Source organism: Micropterus dolomieu, linkage group LG01 (assembly GCF_021292245.1).
Source record: "Micropterus dolomieu isolate WLL.071019.BEF.003 ecotype Adirondacks linkage group LG01, ASM2129224v1, whole genome shotgun sequence".
NCBI lineage: Eukaryota > Metazoa > Chordata > Actinopteri > Centrarchiformes > Centrarchidae > Micropterus > Micropterus dolomieu.
The window spans coordinates 28794044-28816835 of record NC_060150.1 but is presented as its reverse complement, the minus strand read 5'-3'; the positions used below and the strand labels follow the sequence as shown (position 1 = coordinate 28816835).

General features: G+C 41.3%; 1 protein-coding gene across 11 annotated transcripts in view; it reads left to right on the top strand.

Moving 5' to 3' along the window:
* ntng1a (netrin g1a) overlaps window positions 1-22792 on the top strand; it is a 118432-nt gene that overhangs the window by 7883 nt on the left and 87757 nt on the right. For 10 of the 11 annotated variants that reach the window (XM_046063721.1, XM_046063745.1, XM_046063735.1 and 7 more), the window contains exon 2: window positions 2823-3499. In XM_046063721.1, the coding sequence (XP_045919677.1) occupies window positions 3251-3499 (249 nt within the window). In that variant the 5' untranslated portion in view covers window positions 2823-3250. Of the gene's footprint in view, window positions 1-2822; window positions 3500-16479; window positions 16553-22792 lie in introns of those variants that run through there. The other variant, XM_046063784.1, reaches the window with a different exon arrangement.

Here is a 22792-nt window from a genome sequence, read left to right as displayed (position 1 = left end):
CAGCATATGCCATGAGGGGCAGTTAGCAAGATAATTCTTCAGTTTGCATCTAGTTTTAGACACGTTTTAATAATGTTCCTGCCTGTATCACCTTGTTTTCAGTAGTTTTACAGGATGTTGTTTTTTTTCCTTTGTGTGCATTTGCTGCTTTCTATAGGACATATTTGTATGCTACTAAGCCTTTGCCCCCCAACCTTGCCGGTTCCTTAAAATTATGGTTTGCATTCCATCAAACTGAAATGGATCTGAATGGCACAGCGGGAAAATACAGTAACAGGTGCAGCTGTACATCTATACTTTGGTACAACACGTCGAATATACATTTTGCAGAGGCTAATATTATCACATTCTTACATATATATATAAATGTGGAACAGTGCCAAATGTGCATTCACGTTGTAGTTTTTCAGTAGTGTCCCTTTATCTATGCACCCTGTCACTGTCTCTATAATGAAATGAATCATCTAGGAGGTGTGTAGTTGTTTTAACACGTCTTCAGGCGTCCGGTAGACCGATAGATGGGAACACAGCTCCTACTGTACCTTTATATGCATTATATTGTTTTTCACATATTGTCTTTCTCAGACTCTCACATTACATTATGTCACCTTGTCATTCTGTCACAGCTTGTGCTTGATAGTGCTGCTTTTGCACATTTTGTTCATGTGGAAATCCAGATTTTTTAAACATCTCTATAAACAGTAATCTGTATGTGGTATGTTACTATAATACAATTTTGTGTCCTCCCCCTTTTTAACAGATACTAACCCGTTTATATTTAATACCCAGTATCTAATCTAATCTAATCTAATCTAGTGATTAATGAAAATTTTAATTAATTAGCAATGTGTGAGTGTGTGTGTGTGTGTGTGTGTGTGTGTGTGTGTGTGTGTGTGTGTGTGTGTGTGTTAATAACACAATTTTTACAATAAACAAACACAAAGACTATCCACACTGTAGCTGCTAATTGATCACTGATGACTGCAAGGTGTTCTGGTCAGCACACACACACACACACACACACACACACACACACACACACACACACTGACTCAGCTGACCGATTGAGCAGCACTAAAATGTCTACCAGTCTGTCCCTCCTGTCTCAGAGTATCGACTCCGGTCTCCATCAATCACCTGCTGCCAGCCGGCTGTTTGAAAGCTGGGAAACCTTCACTGTATCCATGGGCTCGCAAGCCAACCAGCTTACTGCTGTGCGTCTGGCCAGAGAGACATCAAGGTGTAGGCAGGTTGTAGACAGCCTAATTTAAAGGAAGGTCAATTCAAAAACAAAATGAGGAAAACGCAGAAAATATTTCTGATTAAACATACATGTTGTAGCCAGTGGAAGGAGCAGTAGGGAAACAAATCATAAAGCGGGGTTAAATGTTTGCAAGCCTGATGCCCAGCCATGTTTAAATAGGTGTTTTAATACAAAAACTTTAGACAATAGGAAAAGTGAGGCCACAGCCCACAATGGATGGCAGATATAAATGGATGCTATGTAGCCTGGGAAGTAAATCACTGTATGTGATATAGTGCAGTGTCTCCTGCTATGGGCAGCTCTAACCCTTAAGAGAAGAAACTTAGCACTAGTCATATATTATATATTTATGTTAACGTCTATTTTATCCTAAATTGCAAAGTGGGACTTTATTAAGTATAAGTGGCTGACTTTATCCTGTTTAAGTGAAATTCCGGTGTCTGGTATTTTCATTAATAATCAATATTTTTTAAATTAACTATGGATAAGATCACTGTGTATAATGTAAAAGGTGTCGCTCGTAGTGATGAACCCACAGAGAATTACTAACATCAGCTCTGCAGTTCCTCTCAGCTCTCTCCCTTTTTTTAGCATCTTTTAGCTCATTGTTTTGGTTTTACAGCCCAAAACCTCACTGTTTTGTTTCAAGCTCACCGCTCTCATCAGCTCTTAGTACACTGAAATTTAAATTTACAAATACATTTACACTAGGTGGAGCACCTTACAGTACTGCTCACTATGATTGAGACAGCACAATCAGATCAAGAGAAGTTAAGAATCAAAATGTGTGACCATGCATAAAACATCATCTTTTATGATAATCGTATAAAAAAACAACAGTACACATTGGCCTATTTGTAAAGAGTATCTTAGGCTTCGATACATCAGTCCATGAATAGACATAGAAAGAAATTGAATGCACACACACACACACACACACACACACACACAAAAAGAATAAATTCAATTCAGCTTCTCATCAATCCAGACATCTACATCCATATCGTTTCTCTCAAGGAAGTTACAAAAGATGTCCCAAATCTTCCAAAACTTATCAAGCCTGTTTTTTGCAGTATAACTGATCTTTTCCAAAGCCATGAAAAATGTAATTCCCTTTAGCCATTGTGAAGTGGCACAGGGTGTATCTGAGTTCCATGAGGAAGCTATACATCGCTTGGCAAAACATGATCTTTTATGATCTTGATGGATACTCTCATTCCAGCTCACACTGTGAGGGGTATGTGAGGGTTGTGAGGACTGTGAGGGGACGGGGAAAAGTGTAACACTGTAGGCTCGCTACCGTTGAGTGTGATCAGGGTTTGGTGTGAAAGCAGCAGGATCCAATTCACCCTGATGGCCTCACTATCTGATTTTCTGTGTTTTGATGGATAGCAAACACAAACATGGCACCCCTATCTAGCACCCACCCGACTTTCTGTTCACACATACACCTTCCACCCATGCTATACGGCCAGCTAATGTTCTCTCACTGTCAAATTCTATCCCCATAAGAGAGGTATATTCACCCCCCCTTCTTCTGTTTCTCGTTTCTCTGCAGCGCCAGATCACAACGCAGGACGAGGGCCATGATTGACAGCCAGGCAAGCTGAGGAGACCTGTCACTCATCTTCCTATCAGCGTGTCAGAGGGCTATCTCCTTTTCGCCTCCCCCCTCTTCCTCCTCCTCCTCCTCCTCCACTGTCCTCCTCCCTCCCTCGATCATCTCCTCTTATCTTCTCAATGGGCTGGTAACCTCACTGTCCCTCAAAGTTATCCACCACTCCAGAAACCCGAAAGAGACAGAAATAGTAAATAAACACAACAAGACTTCTAAACCAACCCTCGCTCCACCTGAGGGGAGTTTGGCATGCCTCCTAACTCCAGTTGAGTGAGTTGTAGTAAGTGAAAGTAGGAGAGGGATCCCTTGTTTGCGCACCGTCAGAAGGAGATACGGCTCCTTGAGAAGGAGCTGAAAGAGGACCAGTCATGCATTTCCATTTTGCGTTGATGCTGCAGGCGCTGTGGACCGGTGTTTGCCAGGCGGCCATGCAGCACTACCCTGCAGCATGGGGTCACTACGATGTGTGCAAGTCCCAAATTTACTCAGACGAAGGCTTAACCTGGGACTACATGGCCTGCCAGCCAGAGGCAGCAGACATGACCCAGTACTTGAAGGTTACTCTGGATCCCCCCAACATCACCTGTGGAGACCCTCCAGAGACATACTGTGCCCTGGTGAGTATGTGCAAAAGTGAGGGAAACCTCAAAATTTCCTCTTTTAAAAACCTGTACACCTAGTAAAAAAAAACTACCAAGGCAGCTTCCTTATCTGTGTATCGTGTATCTGCTCGGCTTGTTCTGACCCTGCAGCTGTGACAGTCTCTTTCAAAGCCTGTGTGACTCAGATACGTAGCTGTGGCTGAAGAAATAGAGGTTTGGTGCCCATTGACGTCATGTTCTGCTGTTTAGAGAGCTGCTTCTCGTGTGCAGTGCAAACACTGATGTGCTGTTGATGCTGCTTACTTGCAGAAAACACTGCATAATGTGTCTTTACCAATGAAAACACACACACACTCACCTCACCCCCACACACATCAGAGTCACATAAAAATAGAGTTCCCTCAGTCGTTGTTATTTCAAAGTAAAAAGATGCCCCAGCACAGTTATTCCGTGGCATCAATGTGTGTCTTTTTGCAGAGCTGGACAAGTGAGTGGCCTGAAAATTCAGACAATGTCTGGGTGAATTAGTGCTCAGGTGGACTAAAAATACAACAGCACGTATGAGAACTTCAGTGCAGCACTATTTTCAGATTTTTGTTTTTCTCACGTTAAGCAACACCTTTTTGCATTTGTTGCTCAAACACAGTGGCCCAACATAATAACATTCAGCGTTAGCATTCATTATTGGTCCGTATGGTCATTTTCACTGTGGACTGTTTCTTTCCATTTCAGCGTATTTGCATGCCTGTGAGAGATCTGTGTCCTGCTGTGTCAGATTTTCTGGTGAATTTGTAGATAAAGTAGGTGGTGCCATTCTTGTGTCTATTCCACCACAGTGGTTGTCAGTGCCCCTGCTACCATCTCAGTTCTAGCTTTAGTTTTTTAGACATGCTAGCAAAGTGGCTGTATGGATCGCAATATCAGTCTGTTTTTCCTCTAGCACCCTCATGACATTTATGTATTTCAGTGAAATATCTTGACACCTACCAGACAGATTGCCTTGAAATTTGGTACGAATATATGTATGTACCTTGGTTTTGACCAAATACCTGCAAAACTAATGACATCCCCATCAGGCTCAGCTGTACTTTGTGTTTAGAGCTAATAATCAAATGTTAGCGTTCTAACACGCAAAGCTAAGATGCCGAACATGGTAAACCATAAACTTGCATGATAGCATTGTCACTGTGCAACATTTAGCTCAAAGCACCACTGTGGCTCAGTACAGCCTCACAGAGCCTGTAGCATGGCTGTACACAAACCAGAAAATAAAGTTGTCTAATACCTCCGATGAAAAACATATATTTTTTCCCAAAAAATAGATTTCATGGACTGGCAACAGCTTAAATCATCACTGTGCTGTATGTATGAAAGAGAGACAGAATCCAAATAGTGTTTTTTGTATGACAAGATTTGCAACAATCAGCTAATTTTCTTAAAGTTGTTTTATGAAGAATAACACTTGATTCAATCTCCCTCAATTGGGCTTTTTAAAATAATGAACCAATTACCTTGGTTTAATTTCACAAAAATAGAATGGAAGGGGTTGTTAAATCACTAAACAAATTTGCCAACAAAGGGTTGCACACAAGTGAAATCATGGTGACTGGGTTTTGCAGGGTAAGAGGGATTTTATATTTAAACAGCACAATAAAAAGCAGTGATTGGTCGACTGGTTTACCCTTTGAAAATCATGTGGTGCTGTTGATTCTGCAAATTACATTGTAATCATGAAAATCACAAATGCCTTGTGGAGCTGAAAATAAAATGAGCAAAAGATGCATATTAGGTCAAGTATTTAATTAGCAAAACGCCCTACTCCTTATTCCGGGTCCTTTTTGCTTTGAATCTCACAGCTGGTCGCCTCAGATTAACACTAAATGATGAATCCATTTTAGGCCGTCGTGTGGTACACAGTCATCAAAGATTCTCTCAGAACAAATGCACTCTTCAACAGCGTCAAGAGCTCTTTAGATAAATAATCAGATGTTCCAGGAAAAGTAGTAACTTGAGGAGTATAAATAGACGGTCGCCAACAGCAGAAAGTCAGCTGAGAAGAGACACAGAGGAACAGAGAGGGATTAACAAAATACAGATGACAAAGCCAGTGAGCGAATGATCAAGAGAGAAGTGAGAGGGAGCCAACATGGGGGAGACAGAGACTCAGAGGACTATGTGCAAAGCATACGGGGACAGAAGAACTTATATCTCCTGCATGGGGCGGGATGGGGGCTCTGAAATGTGAATAATTCAACATGTTTTGTAGCTAATGTGTTTTATTCATAGGACACATTATTCAGCCAGACATCTCTCAGGCACTTTTGGAAAATGCTGACTCCCGTGATCGGCCAAGGTTGGTTGAAGGCAAAGGGGAGTTAGGGCAGGGTGGTTTGAAGGGGGTAGGATGTCATATCTGGGAGGTCATCGCCGAAATGGGGTCACCCTCTTTTCTCCCCCTGGGCAGCCCCGTGACCTCCGATTGATCCACATTTGAACCTGAAGCATGTGTCGTATTTGCTTTGCAGCGGCTGTGTTGTGGACGAATCCTGGATGAACAGCATTCATCTGTGCCTGATGCTTCAGTGGAACCATTCTATTTCTGAACACCGAGTTGAAACTGACTTTATTATTATTATTGCCAGCCCTTTAACAGTCTGATGATTGCTTATTGAATTAGTGGGAGTTTGCGCCGCGCTGTCGCCCTCATGTCTCCGGCAGTCAATGTGATACGAGTGCTTCAATTAAACAGGCAGTGGTTAGCTCCCACATAACCATTTCCCCTCTCTACTGTACTGTACTCATCACAAATCACACAAACATGAGTGAAATATGACCCCTGCCGCTTACCATAGAGTCCAATTCTCTGCAATTGGTTTATGTTTACCCCAGGCAGTAACGTGGCTCCAAATCAACATCGGAACAATTATCATTGATATTCCAGCTACTCTGGCTGCCAATAAGCTTCTGCAATGCCAATAGTGGTTTGTATTGTGAGTCAGATCATTGCAGATTCGGGGCAATTATCATTAGGCCACATTATCAGAGAATTTCATCTCTCTGGTAATTGATTTTGCGCTCATAGAGGCGGGTGTATTTTAAAGCCTTGTGTCTGCTTCCTGGAGTGCTGAAGGTAACAGATACCAAAGCTTGATGAGAGGAGAGAGAGACAGAGAGAGATGCAGCAGCTTGAGGGCGTGGTGCTTATATGAGCATGGTTGTCTCAGGTTGCGCCCACACAAACACACACATACACACACACACACACATACACTCATATACACACCACTCCCCCAGTAAAGGCGTTTTATTCTCCTTCTAGCCCAGTGACCTTTTCGATAGCAATAAGCTGGCATTCACTAAACTCTGGTACACAAATCTGCCATCATATAAGATTTCACTGTCCCCTCCAGTTAGACTGGACAGGTTGCAGAGCCTCAGCCAATTGAAGATTGAGTTTGTACAGGATGCAGGAGTGACTTCATACAAAAATGATGTATTATTGCTGATGCTCGTGACTAATGGAAAGCTCTGATCATTGTGCTTTCTGAAAACCGCCAACCCAAAAAACAGAAACAAGTTAGAAAATAGTAAAAGCGATATAGATTAATCTGAGAAGCAGTTGTGCATTCTCTACGGTATTTCTGGCTCCCGTACCATAGAAGAATTAACATTTTTCACTGGCTAATTCTCTGTCAAACTCTACACACAAGCAAATAAGACACCATCCATCCATCGTCAACTGCTTATCCTGCGTACAGGGTCAAGGGGGCCAGTCCCTGCTGACATCGGGCGAAAGGCGGGGTACACCCTGGACAGGTCACCAGTCCATCGCATGGCCACACATAGACAAACAACCACTCACGCTTTAATGACACTAAGTCCGCATGTCTTTGGATGGTGGGAGAAAGGTTGAACGGTTTGAACCTGCAACCTCACTGCTGTGAGGCGACAGTGCTAACCACTGCTCCACCGTGCCACCCAAATAATAAAAGATAAAAGTAACTAGTTATGTTACTATATTACTTTCCAGTGTTTCCCACAGAATGACAGCGTGGGGTTATTCTAACGTTGGACAGGTTTGTGCAGCATTGTTCACGAGAGAGAGGGAGAGAGAGAGAGAGAGAGAGAGAGAAAGAGGGAGCGAGTCAGGAGGTGCTGCACGAATATATGCTCCTCAATTCAGCTCCTTAATCAAAAATTATTTTAAATAGGCCTAATAAAAATTAAATAAAATAAAAAAACACTGTCTCTCTTTTTAACTTTTTAACATCATATCCATAGCAGCAGCAAGGACTGTGGTTTTTACAAAGCACGTTTCTTAACACTACCGGCTGAAATAAAAAAATTAAAGCAAGTAATCCCGACTTTTAAACAGCTGTTTTACTGCACATGTGGCCTATTTATAAAAGCAGTAGCCTATTCAGTAGTTACAAAACGTTACGTTTACGCCACTCTCTCCCGACGAGTCCAAGCATTAGTGACAGTAGCTGCTGGAGTATCTTTCTGTAAGTTTCACGTCGCTGTGCTGCTTCAGCAGATGCTTCAACAAATCAGATGTAGAATTGTTCACAATTGGAACCTTTTTGCTGGTCGCACAGAGTTTACAATAGACGACTATGTTCTTTGCATCTTAGACTGTGACACAATAATGGCAGCAGCTAATTCCAGCTGTGGAAAGAACGCCTCTCCCCCTCGTTCGCCCTTCTTCCTTTAGTGTTTGGCTATCAGCATTACTAGTAATAATATTACCGCTTTAGTTACTGGGAAAAGTAATATTATTACAGTAACACATTACTAGTAACAGCCCAACACTGCAAAATGATACCCACTTGCATCATATGAATACACTTTCAGATCAGTAGCAACACACTAGTCTACTTTATATAAAGCACTGCAGTCTTTCGTTTTCACTGTTTTTATTCAGTTCACAGAGGGCATGTTTTCACAACAACCAAAAAATGAAATACTAATTCAAAATCATTACATTACACTAGTATATTTTACAGTACAGTAAATTCAGTTAAAGCAAAAATAAAGCAAACAATACACTACTGTAAACACAGAAGAACACAATTGTGCAATAGTGGGCTTATGGATCCTGTTGGGGTCTGGCCACAGCATCTCATCAACATTACAAGCAATGTCTTCTCTCACTAAGCATCGGGAAAATATCCACTTGTGTGCCGAATCCATCCCTGGATTGACCTTAACTCATTGTCTCCGCAGGCCTGTTCCATTGCCTGCTGAAGAGTCATACAGGCATATGGTTGGCAGTCATATACGCGCCATCTCCAAGCGAAAAAAAATTCTCTATAGGATTTAGAAATGGCGAGTAAGGGGGCAAGTACACAACTTCAAATTGATCATGGTTGGTGAACCTGTTCTGGACCAGAGCAGCCTGATAGAAACTAACATTATCCCAGGCAACAACAAACCTAGGTTGCTCTGGTCCATCCTCTACAACTGCATCATGAAGTGCATCTAGAAATGTGATTATGTGTTGCGCATTATAGGGATAGGGTTATGCACGATGGTGCAGTAGCCCTCGAAGACTTATGGCAGCACACAATGTGATATTACCCCCGCGCTGCCCTGGGATGTGCACAATTGCCCTTTGGCCAAATATATTATGTCCCTGTCGTCTGTTTTTGCTAAGGTTGAATCCAGCCTTGTCAGTGTAAATACATCCATGCGGCTGGGCAGTTCCATCCATGTCCAAGATCCTCTGTAACAAAAACTACATATTGTGGATGGTTTTTCTCAAAGCAGAATCTATGAGGTACTGATCCAATGGTACATATTCATCTGTTACTAGACTGCACCCATTGTGTATTGTAAATGTAAAGGACTGTAACACTTACCTGTACATATTCATGTCGAAGTTCTTTGACCCTGACACTGTTCCTCTCAAATGGGACCCTGTACAATTGCTTCATGGTCATGTTGTGTTTTACCAAGATGCGTCTGATAGTGGTAATGCTGACTCGCTTTATGTTGTTGAATACATATAATAAGTATTTGTTGCTGTAGCTGGTGGAGACGGATTGCATTGTTTGCTCTGACTAGGTTCACTCCCCCCACCCCCAGTCTTCTAGCCATTCTGTAGAAAAATGCAACAAAACTTTTACAAAACTGTAGATACTGTACTTTACTATATTTACCATACACGGGACTGAAACATCTCAACACGTTATCAAGGTATGTTTCACAAAACTACCACTTTTGTTGGAAAAGGTGCATTAGCCACCCTGCAATACAATACATGTGATACGCTAACGTGATGTGGTAAAGTACTGTAAATACTCTAGATACAGTCTGAGTAGAGTAGAGAGTTGAAGAGATACCTGTTTTCCAGTCAGAATGTCCTTATTATGGATGAAACTGTGAAACGGCTTAGATTAGGGTGGACTTTCTGCCCAGCTTCCCTCATAGTCAGGCCATGGTTCATGACATGGTCCACCAAAGTTGCTCTTATGTCATCCGAAATAAGGGTCCTTGCATGGCCTCTTCGACCGCGTCCTCCTCTCTCTCTCTCTCTCTCTCTCTCTCTCTGTCTTCATCTTCCTCTGTGTCTAGCTCTACCTGCCTCTAAGTTCTCAAAATGGCTTAACTGAGACCCTTTTATAGCTGGCTGATTGGTGTTCAATTTTGTAAGTAAGTATTTTCAGGTGTGTGTCTACGTTTTTTTCAATTAACCAATGTGTGTTGTATTTTGAAGAGATGTGTTTTCCCAATGGTACCCTGAGATTTCATTTTTGAGCTAAGTGTCTTATGTATGAAGTAGTGTGTAGCGTCTAGGAGCAAGTATGTTGCAGAAAGGAGCACGTGTGTTACAGAATTGCAACTAAAGTGCAAAAGAGCGCTTTTGTTTAAGATATAGTAACAACAAAGTTATGTTACTTTGGATTAAGCATGTGTGTATAATGTTCAAGCAATGGGTAAAAACTGTAAACAGAAGTAACATCCACCCAGTTACTCAGACACACTACTTTTCAACGAGCACAACCTTGCATGTGATGGTTCTTCCTTGATGCACATGGTATTAAATATAGAAGAAACCCCTTTCCAGGTGCAACTCCATAATTTATACAACACTAGAAAACCATGCTTGTGTGTTGCATGTTTTTATATCCCGGAGGGGACTTGGACCTGAATGCACAATGTCACTATGGGGACCTCAATTTTGTCCCCAGGGTTAGAGACTGTTTTTTAAATTTTTAAGATGTGGTTTTAGGTTAAGGTTGGGGTTAGGGTAAAGAGAATGCATCATGTCAATGAGATGTCCCCAGGGGAACAGAGGAGCAAGTGTGTGTGCATGTGTGTGGGTGTGGATGTCCTTATGCATTCCTGGGCAAGTACTGTACGTCTCTGTTTGTGCCATCAATTTACAACCAGGAAACGCTGATGAATGCTGAAACCTGAGTCCCGGCAGGCCGGTGCATTTCATAGCCAATCAAATCTAAATCTGGAAACAAAGGGGATTAATAAAAATGTGGTGCAGCATGTGCCCCACCCCCTGTTTTAGCTCAGATGAAGGGTCATTAAGGCTGTGCCATGATAAGAGAAGGTGGCTTACATTATTAATTTCAACCCTGTGTTTTGCCAATTAACCAGCTGCTATTAACAAACAGAACACACGCTTGTTGTGGTGTAGTTTTATTTTTGTTACACAAGGCTACAAACTGTGAAAAGGTTAAAAATACTGTGGTGAAGAATAGATGTCAGGTATCTGTCAAGTGAAGAAACGGTAAAACGGTGACACCTAAATTTGGTGTGATCATGTGTGCCCTTGTGTGTGTTTATAGCTAACTTTAAATGTCAAAATAGCATCTTCTCTCTTTATTTTTGTTGTTGTTGTACAGTTTTTGAATACTTGTACCAGTTTAACTCACACATGTGCTCATCTGAGCAGATGGTTCCCCATTAAATCAGGCCAAGATATCAGTGCTACTCATTTCTCTGTAGTGGGAGAAGTTGCATCTGATGTGGAACTCTAGGTTTTGTTTGTTGATTTTACATCAGTTTTGAAGTTTACCTTGGTCAGGATTTAAGTTTTGCCTCTTGGTCCAGTTTTATTTTTTTATCATGAGCTTTTTATAAGATCCTTCATTGTTCATCATTCCTTTCAAAGATTCCCAGAACACAGGCATCACTTATGGCGGTAACACAGAGCCACAAGCACCATGCAGGTGAGGGGTTCTATAGACTTCCATGGATAATATACAAATCTGACCGTGTCCTATTAGCTGATCCTGATTAGAGGTTTCAGACAAAGTGTTTTTTAACGCCCCCGTAACCCACACTCGCACACTGTGCTGCCTCTCAACCGGCTCCACGCTGACATTTTCCTTGAGAAGCGAGTGCGCTGTCAGCAACAATATGTCTCATTTCATATTGTAACAGTCATTGCAAGGGTTAGAGGAGGATGAGAGTGAAAGGAAATAGACGGCAGCTTTTTCGCATGGTTTCGCGTGTTGTCGGTGACATTCTGTCTCATAAACTTGTTTTTATTGGCTTTTCTTTGTGAGGCGGCAAGGTTGCAAAAACAAGCACGCAGGCGGCTTTTCAGACCTGCTGATTGCCTTTGAAAAAGGTCAGATTCCAGGAATGTAGGAGCAATTAACCCGCATTGAAAAACTAATTACTCATTCAATAGAACTGTTTAACATCAGAGGATTAAGTCAACTTGATCCATTTTTCTTCTTCTTCTTTGCCAGACCAAACCAAATCAAAGCTTTATTGAAGGCACAGATTATGGATCAAAACAAGCTAAAAGGAAAAAGACTGGTGCAATTCACAAATTCTTGTTCTTTGTTTGAGTAGTGATAGCTATCTGGAGAGCCAAACAAAGCTGGAGTTATTATTTTTTGCATAATTTCTCAATTTCTTTTCCACACATGAACTTAATCTGTCTCTTTTTATGTTATTTAATTAGTCTAATCAACCCTCAACAAACAATTTCCATTTGTAGTCAAGGTAGCACACTGCACTATATTTTCATGATTGTACTTGACAGATTACACTCATAGACTGTATATACGAAGTGGATGTAGTCATCGTGATGTCACCCATTGGTTTGTAGACTGTCGTTTTATAGCCTCGAGTTTGGCCGATAGGGTGCTGCCATGTTGATTTGTTGCAACCAGGACGTGCCCGGAAGTGACCTTATTTGGATGAGACAGTGGAGCTAACGGCCGTGTGTGGAGCTAGTTAGCTTGCTTAGCTAGGTGCACCTGTAATTCACGTTAACTGTCATTTTAACAGGGCTGATAACTTTATCTAGCGAACAACAGTCTTAAAGTAAATGTAGTCGCCAAAGAAAGTGAACAGCCAACTTCTAATAAGCTTTTTCAACGGCACTGGTTAAATTTACACAGTGCTGTGGGTACAAGTCACTCTAGCCTGATTGACAGGTCGCCATGGTAACGACTGGTCAATCACAAATAGTCCCACCCTGAAGCATACTCTGCGTTATCATCTATTTCCCTCTAAATAAGACCAAAATTTACTAAATTAACATCATGTTGTATTGAAGAAGACCTGAAACTAGTGACTGAGACCATAAATTCATTAGGAAAGTGTTTACTGAGGTTCATTTTACCATTATTTCTAATGGAGCTGGACTTCTTTTTGCAACCAGAAGAGCTTTTCAATAATATGCAGGTTTAAGGGACTTCCACATTGGATTCACGTCTCAGACCGGAACATTCCCACTTGATTACACTCTCCTTTATGGTTAGAGCACTTTTCATCATCGTAGGAGCCATAAAATATACTGAAGTCATTAACAAGGCATGTTATAGTCACTTTGCCATTGATGAAACCACAAATAATACTGTATCTCATGCTACAGGAACGAGGCTTCCAAATTTCCCTAAATATACAAAGCACTAAAACTTCAACATTAGACCATACCTCATCAATAAAAATAAAAAAAATATTTATTTTACTAGGTGCTAAGCATTTAGCCTCCCACTATTGAAACTCAGCGTATTGCAATAATCACTTTAAAGGGGCATTGTGGAGTTTTCAGCGGCCACTAGCAGTGTGGTTTTAAGATTGCAACCAGGTGTGCGCTCATATGCATGCTCGCTTGAACTCGTAATCCACAACACAATCGCTTTCATACAGAAATCCTGCAATAAACGCAGAAACACCAGCATGCCATATGGCTTTTCTCCAGACATGTTTAGATTCTGTTACTTCAACACGCCCTGCTCAGAGGTAGATCAACACCGGCTGCGTACCTTTCAGACAGCGCAGCGAGACACTGGCATATTGACACAATACTCCCAGAAAAAAAGGCAGTTTGGGAGCGGCTATTTGGAGACAGGGAGAGAGCTTCACACAACATGCTGGAAACTCAGGTAAACTCCTACTGCAACATTACAGCAGGGATCTCAAGTCTCACGCATTCACCGTGAGACACACGCCTTTCAGCCAGTTCACATGCTCACACACCACATTTTTGTACTGAGTTCATAGCTTTCCCTGTTGCCTACTAAATGCCAGAGCCATTCCGCCGATCAGAAATTAAAATGTGTTGTGTCCGGATGAATTCCGTGATCCCGCCGCAAGCACGTTTGTTACCAGGCAACATGGATGCACGTGCACACACGGAGTGGAAGTTGGAAGCGCTGGACCCAATAAATGCGGTAACTGTATTTTTTTTTTTTCCAGCATTTTGATTTTTCGATTCCTGGACAAAATCACTCTCCTGGGGTCAAAGATAGTGAGAGCAGCTGATGTTGGGGAGTGTAACCAAATGCGAGCTAAATTATTATTGATGCAGTCAAAAACTCTCCAATGTCTTTGCAACCAGAACCTTTGGCTTTTTTAGCCAGTGGTGAGCAAAGTAACACAGGCCTATTCAGATCCTTTAAAATATAAATAAAAGTACCAATACCTCACTGTAAAAATACTCTGCAAGTAGGCCTATTGCATTGAAAAAGTTAAGTAAAAGTATGTAAGTAGGCTATCAGCTGGAAAATGTAGTAGCCAATTAAAAAGTAATATTAGCCTACTCAAAGCAGAAAGAAAAATGTCCCATATGGCAGTTATACTATTATATATTATATCATTAGATTATTATTCCTCGTGCATTAATGTAGATTAATGTAGTTGAGGCTGAAGTATTTTGGATCAGACTGCAATTGATTATTTTAATCAGCTAATTATTTTCTCCATTAATCGATTGTAATAAATTCTGAAAATAGTGAGAAATGTTGTCACAGTTCCCTAAGTGACACCTTCACAATGCTTGTTTTGTCAGTCCAAACCTCAAAATGATTAAAAATATGTTAAAATCAGTCAAGTAAAAGCACATTTGTGAAGCTGGAACCATGAAATGTTTTTACATGAAAAATGACTATACCAAAACAGTTGCCAATTAAATTTCTGTCAATTAGCCTAACTGATGTAGTTCTACTAGCTGGACTTGTATTAACTGTTAAGTAATTTAATTTATATCAAAATATCCTATTTTTTAAACTCTTCATACATTTTGTGTGTAAAAAGCTTAATTTTTTAAAGTAACTAATAACTGAAGCTGTCAGATAAAGTAAAAAGTAGCAACAATATTGCCCTTTGAGACGTGCTGAAGTAGTAGAAATACCTTGTGTATAATACAGTACTTCTTTGTTACTGTACCTGAGTATCAGTAAAACTACAATAAATCTAAATTGGACGTTACGAAGCAAACAGCGGCAGGTCCGAGCTAATGTATCTTTTACTGGCTGCCCTGCCTGCATCACTATAGGCTAGTAAACAAATCACTCCACATTTGCTTTTCATCATTACATCCTTTCCATCCTTGCAGTCTAAATCAATACTTTGACATAATAATAGTGGTAAACAGGATAGTGATATGGGTCACGTTAGTTGGTGAAGTACTGTGGAAAGTGATACAACTTTGCACCGGATAATATTAGCAATTGCTCAGCATTAGCCAGCGAGCTAACGTGACTCTCTGTGTTTCTTCAGCCTTTGATGATCACTGTGTTTTTACTTTACATCATCTGAATCTGTTTGGTGTGATGGGCTTCAGCACATAAACCTTTATTGTTGTTTTGTATCCTTACATGGAGTCTGTGTTTTGCTGGGAGACGGTTGTTTCATGGTGTTAGTGGACTGCATGACGTTAGCTGCAGTGTTGTCGCTGTAGTCTGAGAAAGGCTCCATTTATAGCAGAATAATGGCTGATGCAAGCTACAAAGAAAACAGGCATGTGCTTCATTTCCAAGTGAGTTTTGAGCCCATTGATAATAAGACAGTGAAAATGTGATTTATTAATAAATAATTTCATTGAAAAACTACATATAGCCCCTTTAAATGCTCCGTACTTGTATAGCGCCTTTCTAGTCTTTTCGACCACTCAAAGCGCTTTTATACTACATTCACCATTCACACACTGAACCTAAGTGCTCAAACGGAAACTAACATTCACACACATTCATACACTGGCGGAACAGCCGCCAGGGGCAAATCGGGGTTCAGTATCTTGCCCAAGGACACTTCTACATGCAACCAGGGGGGCCAGGGATTGAACTGCCGACCTTCCGATTAATGGCCAACCCACCCCAGCTCCTGAGCCACAGCCGCCCCACAATTGTGACTTAATTGTGTACAAAAGTGGATCAATGGTGTGTAGTTGTAATGACTAGTTCTTACTCGGTCTGCTCTTTTTAGCGGTAGAGCCCCTACCCCTGGTTCCCCTAACCTAAACCCAGCAGCATAACAAACTTTCATTTTGTAGCTTGATACATGCAGCTGAAACACTTCCAGTGCAGTCAGAATAAGTCAAATATTGTCTAACATAGCACAGAACTGTCAGACTGTGTCTGTCTGCCCAATGTGAAGGTTATACATACCATGGTCACAGGAGGATCTCATCATATTCTCTCCGACCCGTCCTGTGTCATAAACTTTGCATGAGCGTCCGTCACTGTCTGAATTTTTATCATTTTCTTATTTCCTCCATCTGCTCATTCTTCCAGGTCTTCAAGCGCCAACACCAACACAGACTTGTCAGCCAGTGCAGGCCAGGCTCAAGAGAAGTCCATTAAACAGGTGTTGGCAGAAAATCCCACACTTCCTGTTAAGGGCATATTGTGGCCCAGCCTTGCGTAGTCCGCAGTCTGAGTAAGACTATCACATTTCTATCACATTTATCAGTTTTTAATGTTGAACGCATCTCGTTAAGTTCCCTTAATGGTTCACTACATTTCCCAGAATGTGTTTTAGGAACCTCATAAAAATTATGAAAATCACTGCTTACAAATGGAGGGGTGAGCGGTGACTGAGCCGTTGGTTGCAATTTGCATACCTCACCACAAGATGCCACTAAAACTTACACTCTGAACCTTTAAATGCATCCTTGTCTTAATGTTTATGTGTGTGCATTGATCATCCACTAACCACTGGTGTTTATTTGCTGTAATGTGAACTGCAATTGTTAGCATGTTACCAAGCTTACAACTTATCATTGTAACCAAGCGTTACCTCCAAGGGAAGAAGCACATCATTACTGTAACTAACATACATACATAGTAAAGTACTGCATATACACTGTTTAGGTTTTCCCAACTGTATGGGAACAATTCCTGGGTGCTACTGTATCAGAATTTAAGATAACGTTAGCAGCTCTGTCCTGCTTTTGAGTGTTTGAGCTTTTGGGGACGATTTCACTTCAGCAATCCCAGCCAAGCATGGTAAGGTTTGCCAGCTGCCCCATGCCCGCGGGGCTGGAGGGGAGCTCAAATCAAGCGGGATGTCTAAGGACCGTCCCCCATGAGATTTTGTGTGTCAAATACTCTGTCCTGCATTCTGGTGAATTTTTATGCGCCAATTTGTGCTCATTAAACATCAATTTGAAAGTCCTCTGGTACTCTCAACATGACTGTAAAGGGAATAAAGAGCTATAATTCACTCTTTGAGAGTAAAGAAAAGTTGCATCATTTATATTAAGGATTAAAATATCATGGCAAAATGCTGGTTGGTTGGTTTGCAAAAGTAAATTAATGGCTGTCTTTGGAAGAAGCCAAATGACCTGGTAGACCACAAAGACCACTATGGCTTATGACAATACATTTATTTGTTAAAATAAATTCCTTTTTACTGTCAAACTGATCACAACAACTCGCCTGGATACACGATCAGGCACTGACCTGATCGACCTGTTCCAGAGGGATTATTTTTTAAAAAGTCTAATTTTAACCTTCAATCCAACACCTTTCAGAAAAAATTCCATAGCCTAGCCTTTGGTTGATTAACACACAAACACACACACAAATGCGTTCACACACGGGGCCCTTTGCATCTTCAGAGAACTGTCTTATGTATCTTGGAGAATGTCGCGACATGGCTAACTATCACATGATGTCTCTATACTCAGTTACAAGTAAAACTTAATTACAACAGCATTTAGCTAGCTAGCTACAGCTGATAAAGTCATTTCATACAGCTAAACCCTCTGGTCTCCCGCTAGAAATTCAAAACCTTCTTTTGTCTTCTGTCTCAAATCAAGGACCCACTGAATTAAAAATGACCAAGAATTTCAAGTAGTGAATCTGTCAGCATTATCATTAACAAAAGAGCTAGTTTAATGAATAGTCAATTTGATGTGCATTGGAGTTGTTGCTGCAGTGAATATAGATTTTTACCTCCCTTGTTCTCTATTTTCTATGCTATCATCATCATCACCATCACCATCAACGTCGTCATCAACAGCAGTATTATTGTCTTTAACATGATCACTTCCATTTTCACCATTTTCTTCCTTACCACATGATTATTATGTGATATTTTATGGTTTATGTATGAATGGAAAAAAACGAGTATTGTTTAAAAGGAAATGTTTACTCCCGGGGAGAAAAGTTTGTAAAAGTGAAGTTAGTGAAGAGTAGGTATGCAACATCAGGTGTTGCTCTGTGATGCTGTGTTGTGTGAGCCTGTGACTTGTCTATCTGGGCTCCATCAAGGCTTTCAGTGTCGCCTCATCGTTTACGCTGCCATAACAAGATAACAGGGGGCCTCCTTGACTCCAGCTTCCCACAGGGTTTTCTGTTGACTTTTTTTTGTTGTTGTTGTTTTCTTTTTTTTTGTCAAAGTTTGGAGCAAAACCTTCCCTCCTTTGCCTTAAAGTATGGAGAGGAAAGTTTGGAGAAGCTGAAGAATGGAAAATGTAAAGTGAAAGTGCCACTTGAAAAATATTCTTGCGCATATGAGAATGAAGTCAATAGGAGAAGGGCTAATGTTTCATTGTGGGAAATAAAAACATTATATTTTATGTCATTCAGCTTTGGTTTCCAGATACTGACATGATGAATTCCCAGAAATTGGTATTGAATATAAGTCAAGGGAGCAATGATCTCTCATAGCTCAGATTTAGCCTTTGAATATCATTAAGGGCTCTTGCTATTGACTACAAGTCAACCCAGAAATATCACACTGTCTCACAGTTAAATGTTCACTGCACTCAGCGGATCTGAAGACCCGTGCATAATACGAGCCAAGCATATGGGCCTTCACAGTCTGATTTCTATGATTTCTCTATCTCTTGCATGTGTTTTATTTGACAAAGGCATTTTTACCCCCTTTTCTCTTCTATTGCTATGTGTGCTCTAAATCCCTCTTGCGGTACTGTGGGCTTTTTGTTGCATTTCACAGTTCATCATGGAAAATTATGGTCTGGAACTCCCCTATCATCCCCCCTATACTCCTTCCGCCCCTGTGCGTGGGGCTCAGAGAATAGATGGCGATACAGTAGTGGGTTTCTGGAGAGATCTGTTGACTTTTAATTGCTCTTTGAACCCCCGGGGAGGATTTCCCCTCAGAGCTCACTTGCTTCAACACTGATTTTCACAATAATCCCCTTCCCTCTTTGGGACACGGATAACAAATGGCAAGCACACACACACAAGCCAATACAGACAAGCCTACAGAGTGCAAAGCATGACATACGGTGGCATTCATATTTAGAGGCACTCATGTTTTCATTTATTTGTGTTGGGGGCTTTTAATGTTAATTGCAGCAGATAAGTGGCAGTGTTCTGAATGGAGCAATCCCAGTGATCCCATCCCTCATTTTTATCCATGGTGGGGGGTCAGATGCTCCCACCGCTGTGGCAGACGCTCTCCCTCCCCTACTCAGCATTTCAAAGCAGCAGCGCCTCCCATCCCTTATCAGCACAATAAATACCTTTTTTTGACTGGAGTATGCGGTGGGCATGTGTGTGTGTGTGTGTGTTTGTGTGCCTCTTGTCTGTTTCTATTTGTGTATGTATCTACATCCTAACCACACGCTTTCATGAATTCTGAACTGCAGCTCACACCTCACTGTTTTAGATGACTGTTTACATCTATTTTAGGACATAACCTACTATAATATACGCCGTACTAATGTGAACCGCTATGATGAAAAAAAGAATGTGTCTTCAAATTTTGCCTGAACTGTGTTATTTTCACCTGTTATGCTCAGACTGCAGCTTTCAAATACAAGTCACATGCAGACCCTGAGATCAGTTTTGTATGACATATCCATGTCACTCTGATTGGAAGTGAAAAATGCAGCTTTTTGTATTTCCGAAATCATCAGCTCTGTATCAGAAATAAGGGGAACATTAAGAAGTGCTGCACACAGCCTTTGAAAATGCAGGGTAAGAGATTTGACGTGTGAGTAATTTCTTGATGTCAAAGCAAGACCATTTGCAAACCGAGGTAGAGAAACAATGCAGAGGAAAGATCAAATCATTCATGGTTTTTCAAGGAAAAAGGGGGTATGACCTGATGCTAAACACTGAGTTTGTTGTCGTTGGCTCAAAGCATTAACGGCTGCTGATTTAACTCAGATAAGGAAAAGGAAATGTTTTAAGTGTAGCCCCTTTCTTGCCTGCTTGGTATCGCTGTCTTTCCTCTGAGCAGCATTCATCTCCTCTCACAGTTTCTGTTGCATTCTGTCGTCCTCCTTGTTTGAGGGAAATATGAGGCTAGATACGCTACGCCCTGACAGGCTTCAAAAAAAGACTCCTGGATTATCTTGACTGACAGCTACCAAACCCTAAGATCTGTTGTGTCTGGCCCACCCCGAGCATAGGGCAAACTCTGAATCAATAGCAATGCTATCAGTGATGGAAATTGAATGCTGAATCTAAACGCTGAGTGCCTCCTCATGAACTGTATAAGAGCATTTTTCCGCCGCTCATCTCAGGTATTTGAGTGTAGCCGCAGCTGAGAGAAGGTGTAAAGTTTGTTGGGACATGCATCAAAAATAGAACTCAGGGAGATGAGGCCACAGATGGAATTGTACAGAGTCTGCATTCTTTTAAAGTGATATTACACTCTCAGAGAATATTTCCATTTTCCTGTGCGCTCAGCTTGATCTGACACTGAGAGGTAATTTCACATTTGGTGCCGTGTATCAGTTTGGATGACTTTTCGTTGATAGTTGCAAACAGGCTAGATTACTAGTTCAAAAAGACAGCTGACGACAAAACAAGTAAAATGAAGTGATATTTCTGCTTGAAGCCCTTATCAAATCCAGACAGGTGTATACATTCCACATATTACAGAAATACAAGAACAGCTGAGATTTTTAGCCATTTGAACTTTTGGGAGAGCACTAAAATGGCTCCTCTGTGCCCTGTCCTACACGTGGCTGAGTTGCTTTGTAAGCTTTCATCTGCCCAGCAGTGGTAACCGGAGCAGTCAGCGCACAAGACAAAGGCCTGGAAAATGTGCTTGCTTAATTAAAGAAGGGGAATAACCAGTGCAGCTATTTACACCTAATTCTGACATAAATCTGCGGTTATTGCACTGGCGAGACTGTCCTCTCCCCCAATTTAGGAAGCACCCGAGAGCTTTTCCTTAATAAGCAATGCTCCTGATTAAGCCAAGGCAGGAGTTACAGTCACTTTTCTATGCGAAGGAAAAGGACAAGAGAAGCTGAAATTAACTAGAGGGGAGGTAGTTAGTAAAGTGCTGTCATGGATATTGAGATGGTTAGCATTTTATTAACCCGAGTCAGGACAGAAAGAGTAATTGGTGAATTGGGTATAGACTTGCAGTGTCCGCAGGACTTTGGCATAAGGATGCTGGGATATAGACACTTGGTATTTCAACCTCTCCATCTCCCAAGCCATCCACTCAGGCAATACTGTCTGCCTCAGTCCATTGCTCCCCTAATTAGCAAGTTGTTTTATTTCCTGTGGCTGCTAAACTAGTTTTCAGTCTCTCTTTTAGGTCTTCCTCTCTGGAATGAGAAGACATGCATTTTAAACATCCTCCGCAAGGTGCCAAGCACTTGTCAGAGAAGCATCATGTGACAAGGGTGCAAACGGTAATCTGTTCATTATGTTTGCAAGGACAACTAGCGATTGAGAGGCTTGGCGTGGAAATGCATTTCACATCCCCTCTGTCTGCACATCAGAGGCTCTAAATGAAATGATTTAGTTTGAGGTGCCAGGCATTAGCTGCTACTCTGGGACACACATTGTTGTCACGTTGAAGGCTCTCTTTCAACGACATTCAGCATGGCTTCAGACTATTCCCGCACCATAAACACGAGGGCGATACGCCAAGCTGCAGACACTGTGGCAGGGAACGTTGGCGTTTGATATGAGTCTGCTACCCCGTCCTCGCCTGAATTCCCTTGGATCTCATCAAGGGCTTTCTTCTACTCGTATTATTAGCTGGCTTGCTGTCTTGCCATCACCCTTACTGCTTCAGAGAATATGACAGAAACACTGAGAAGCAGACAACTAGTCGATTACATGTATATGAATAGGTATCTTTGACCTGCCCTTTTGAATGTGATGTCAAATCTCAATCAGCTCATGTTGAGTTTTTTCCATTTTCCTCATGTAATCATGTACTTAAATACTGACAACAACACTAACTTTATGGTGTTTATCTGTGTGATGTATCTGAGTTTACCTCTATTGTTGGTGAACTATTATTCACTTCATGCCAAGTTAGACTATGGGGATGTGTCAATATCGGATCAACTGTCTCAGCTAAAGAACACAAGCATATCTTTTTAATTTAAGAATTAGTTTGATCTTCTGTGAAATATGATTCTTTGATTTCTTGGCAAGAAATGAGTAGATCAATACCACTCATGTCTGTACAGCGAATATGAGGCTATTGCCAGCTGGTTGTTAGCCTAGATACACATAAAGACTGGAAACAAGGGGAAAGCTAGCCTTGTTATATTAGAAAGACACAAATTCACCTACTGGCACCTCTAAAGCCCGATTAACACCTTAGGTTAAAAAAACGACAAGTTGTCGATTTACAGGAGGCTATGTGCTG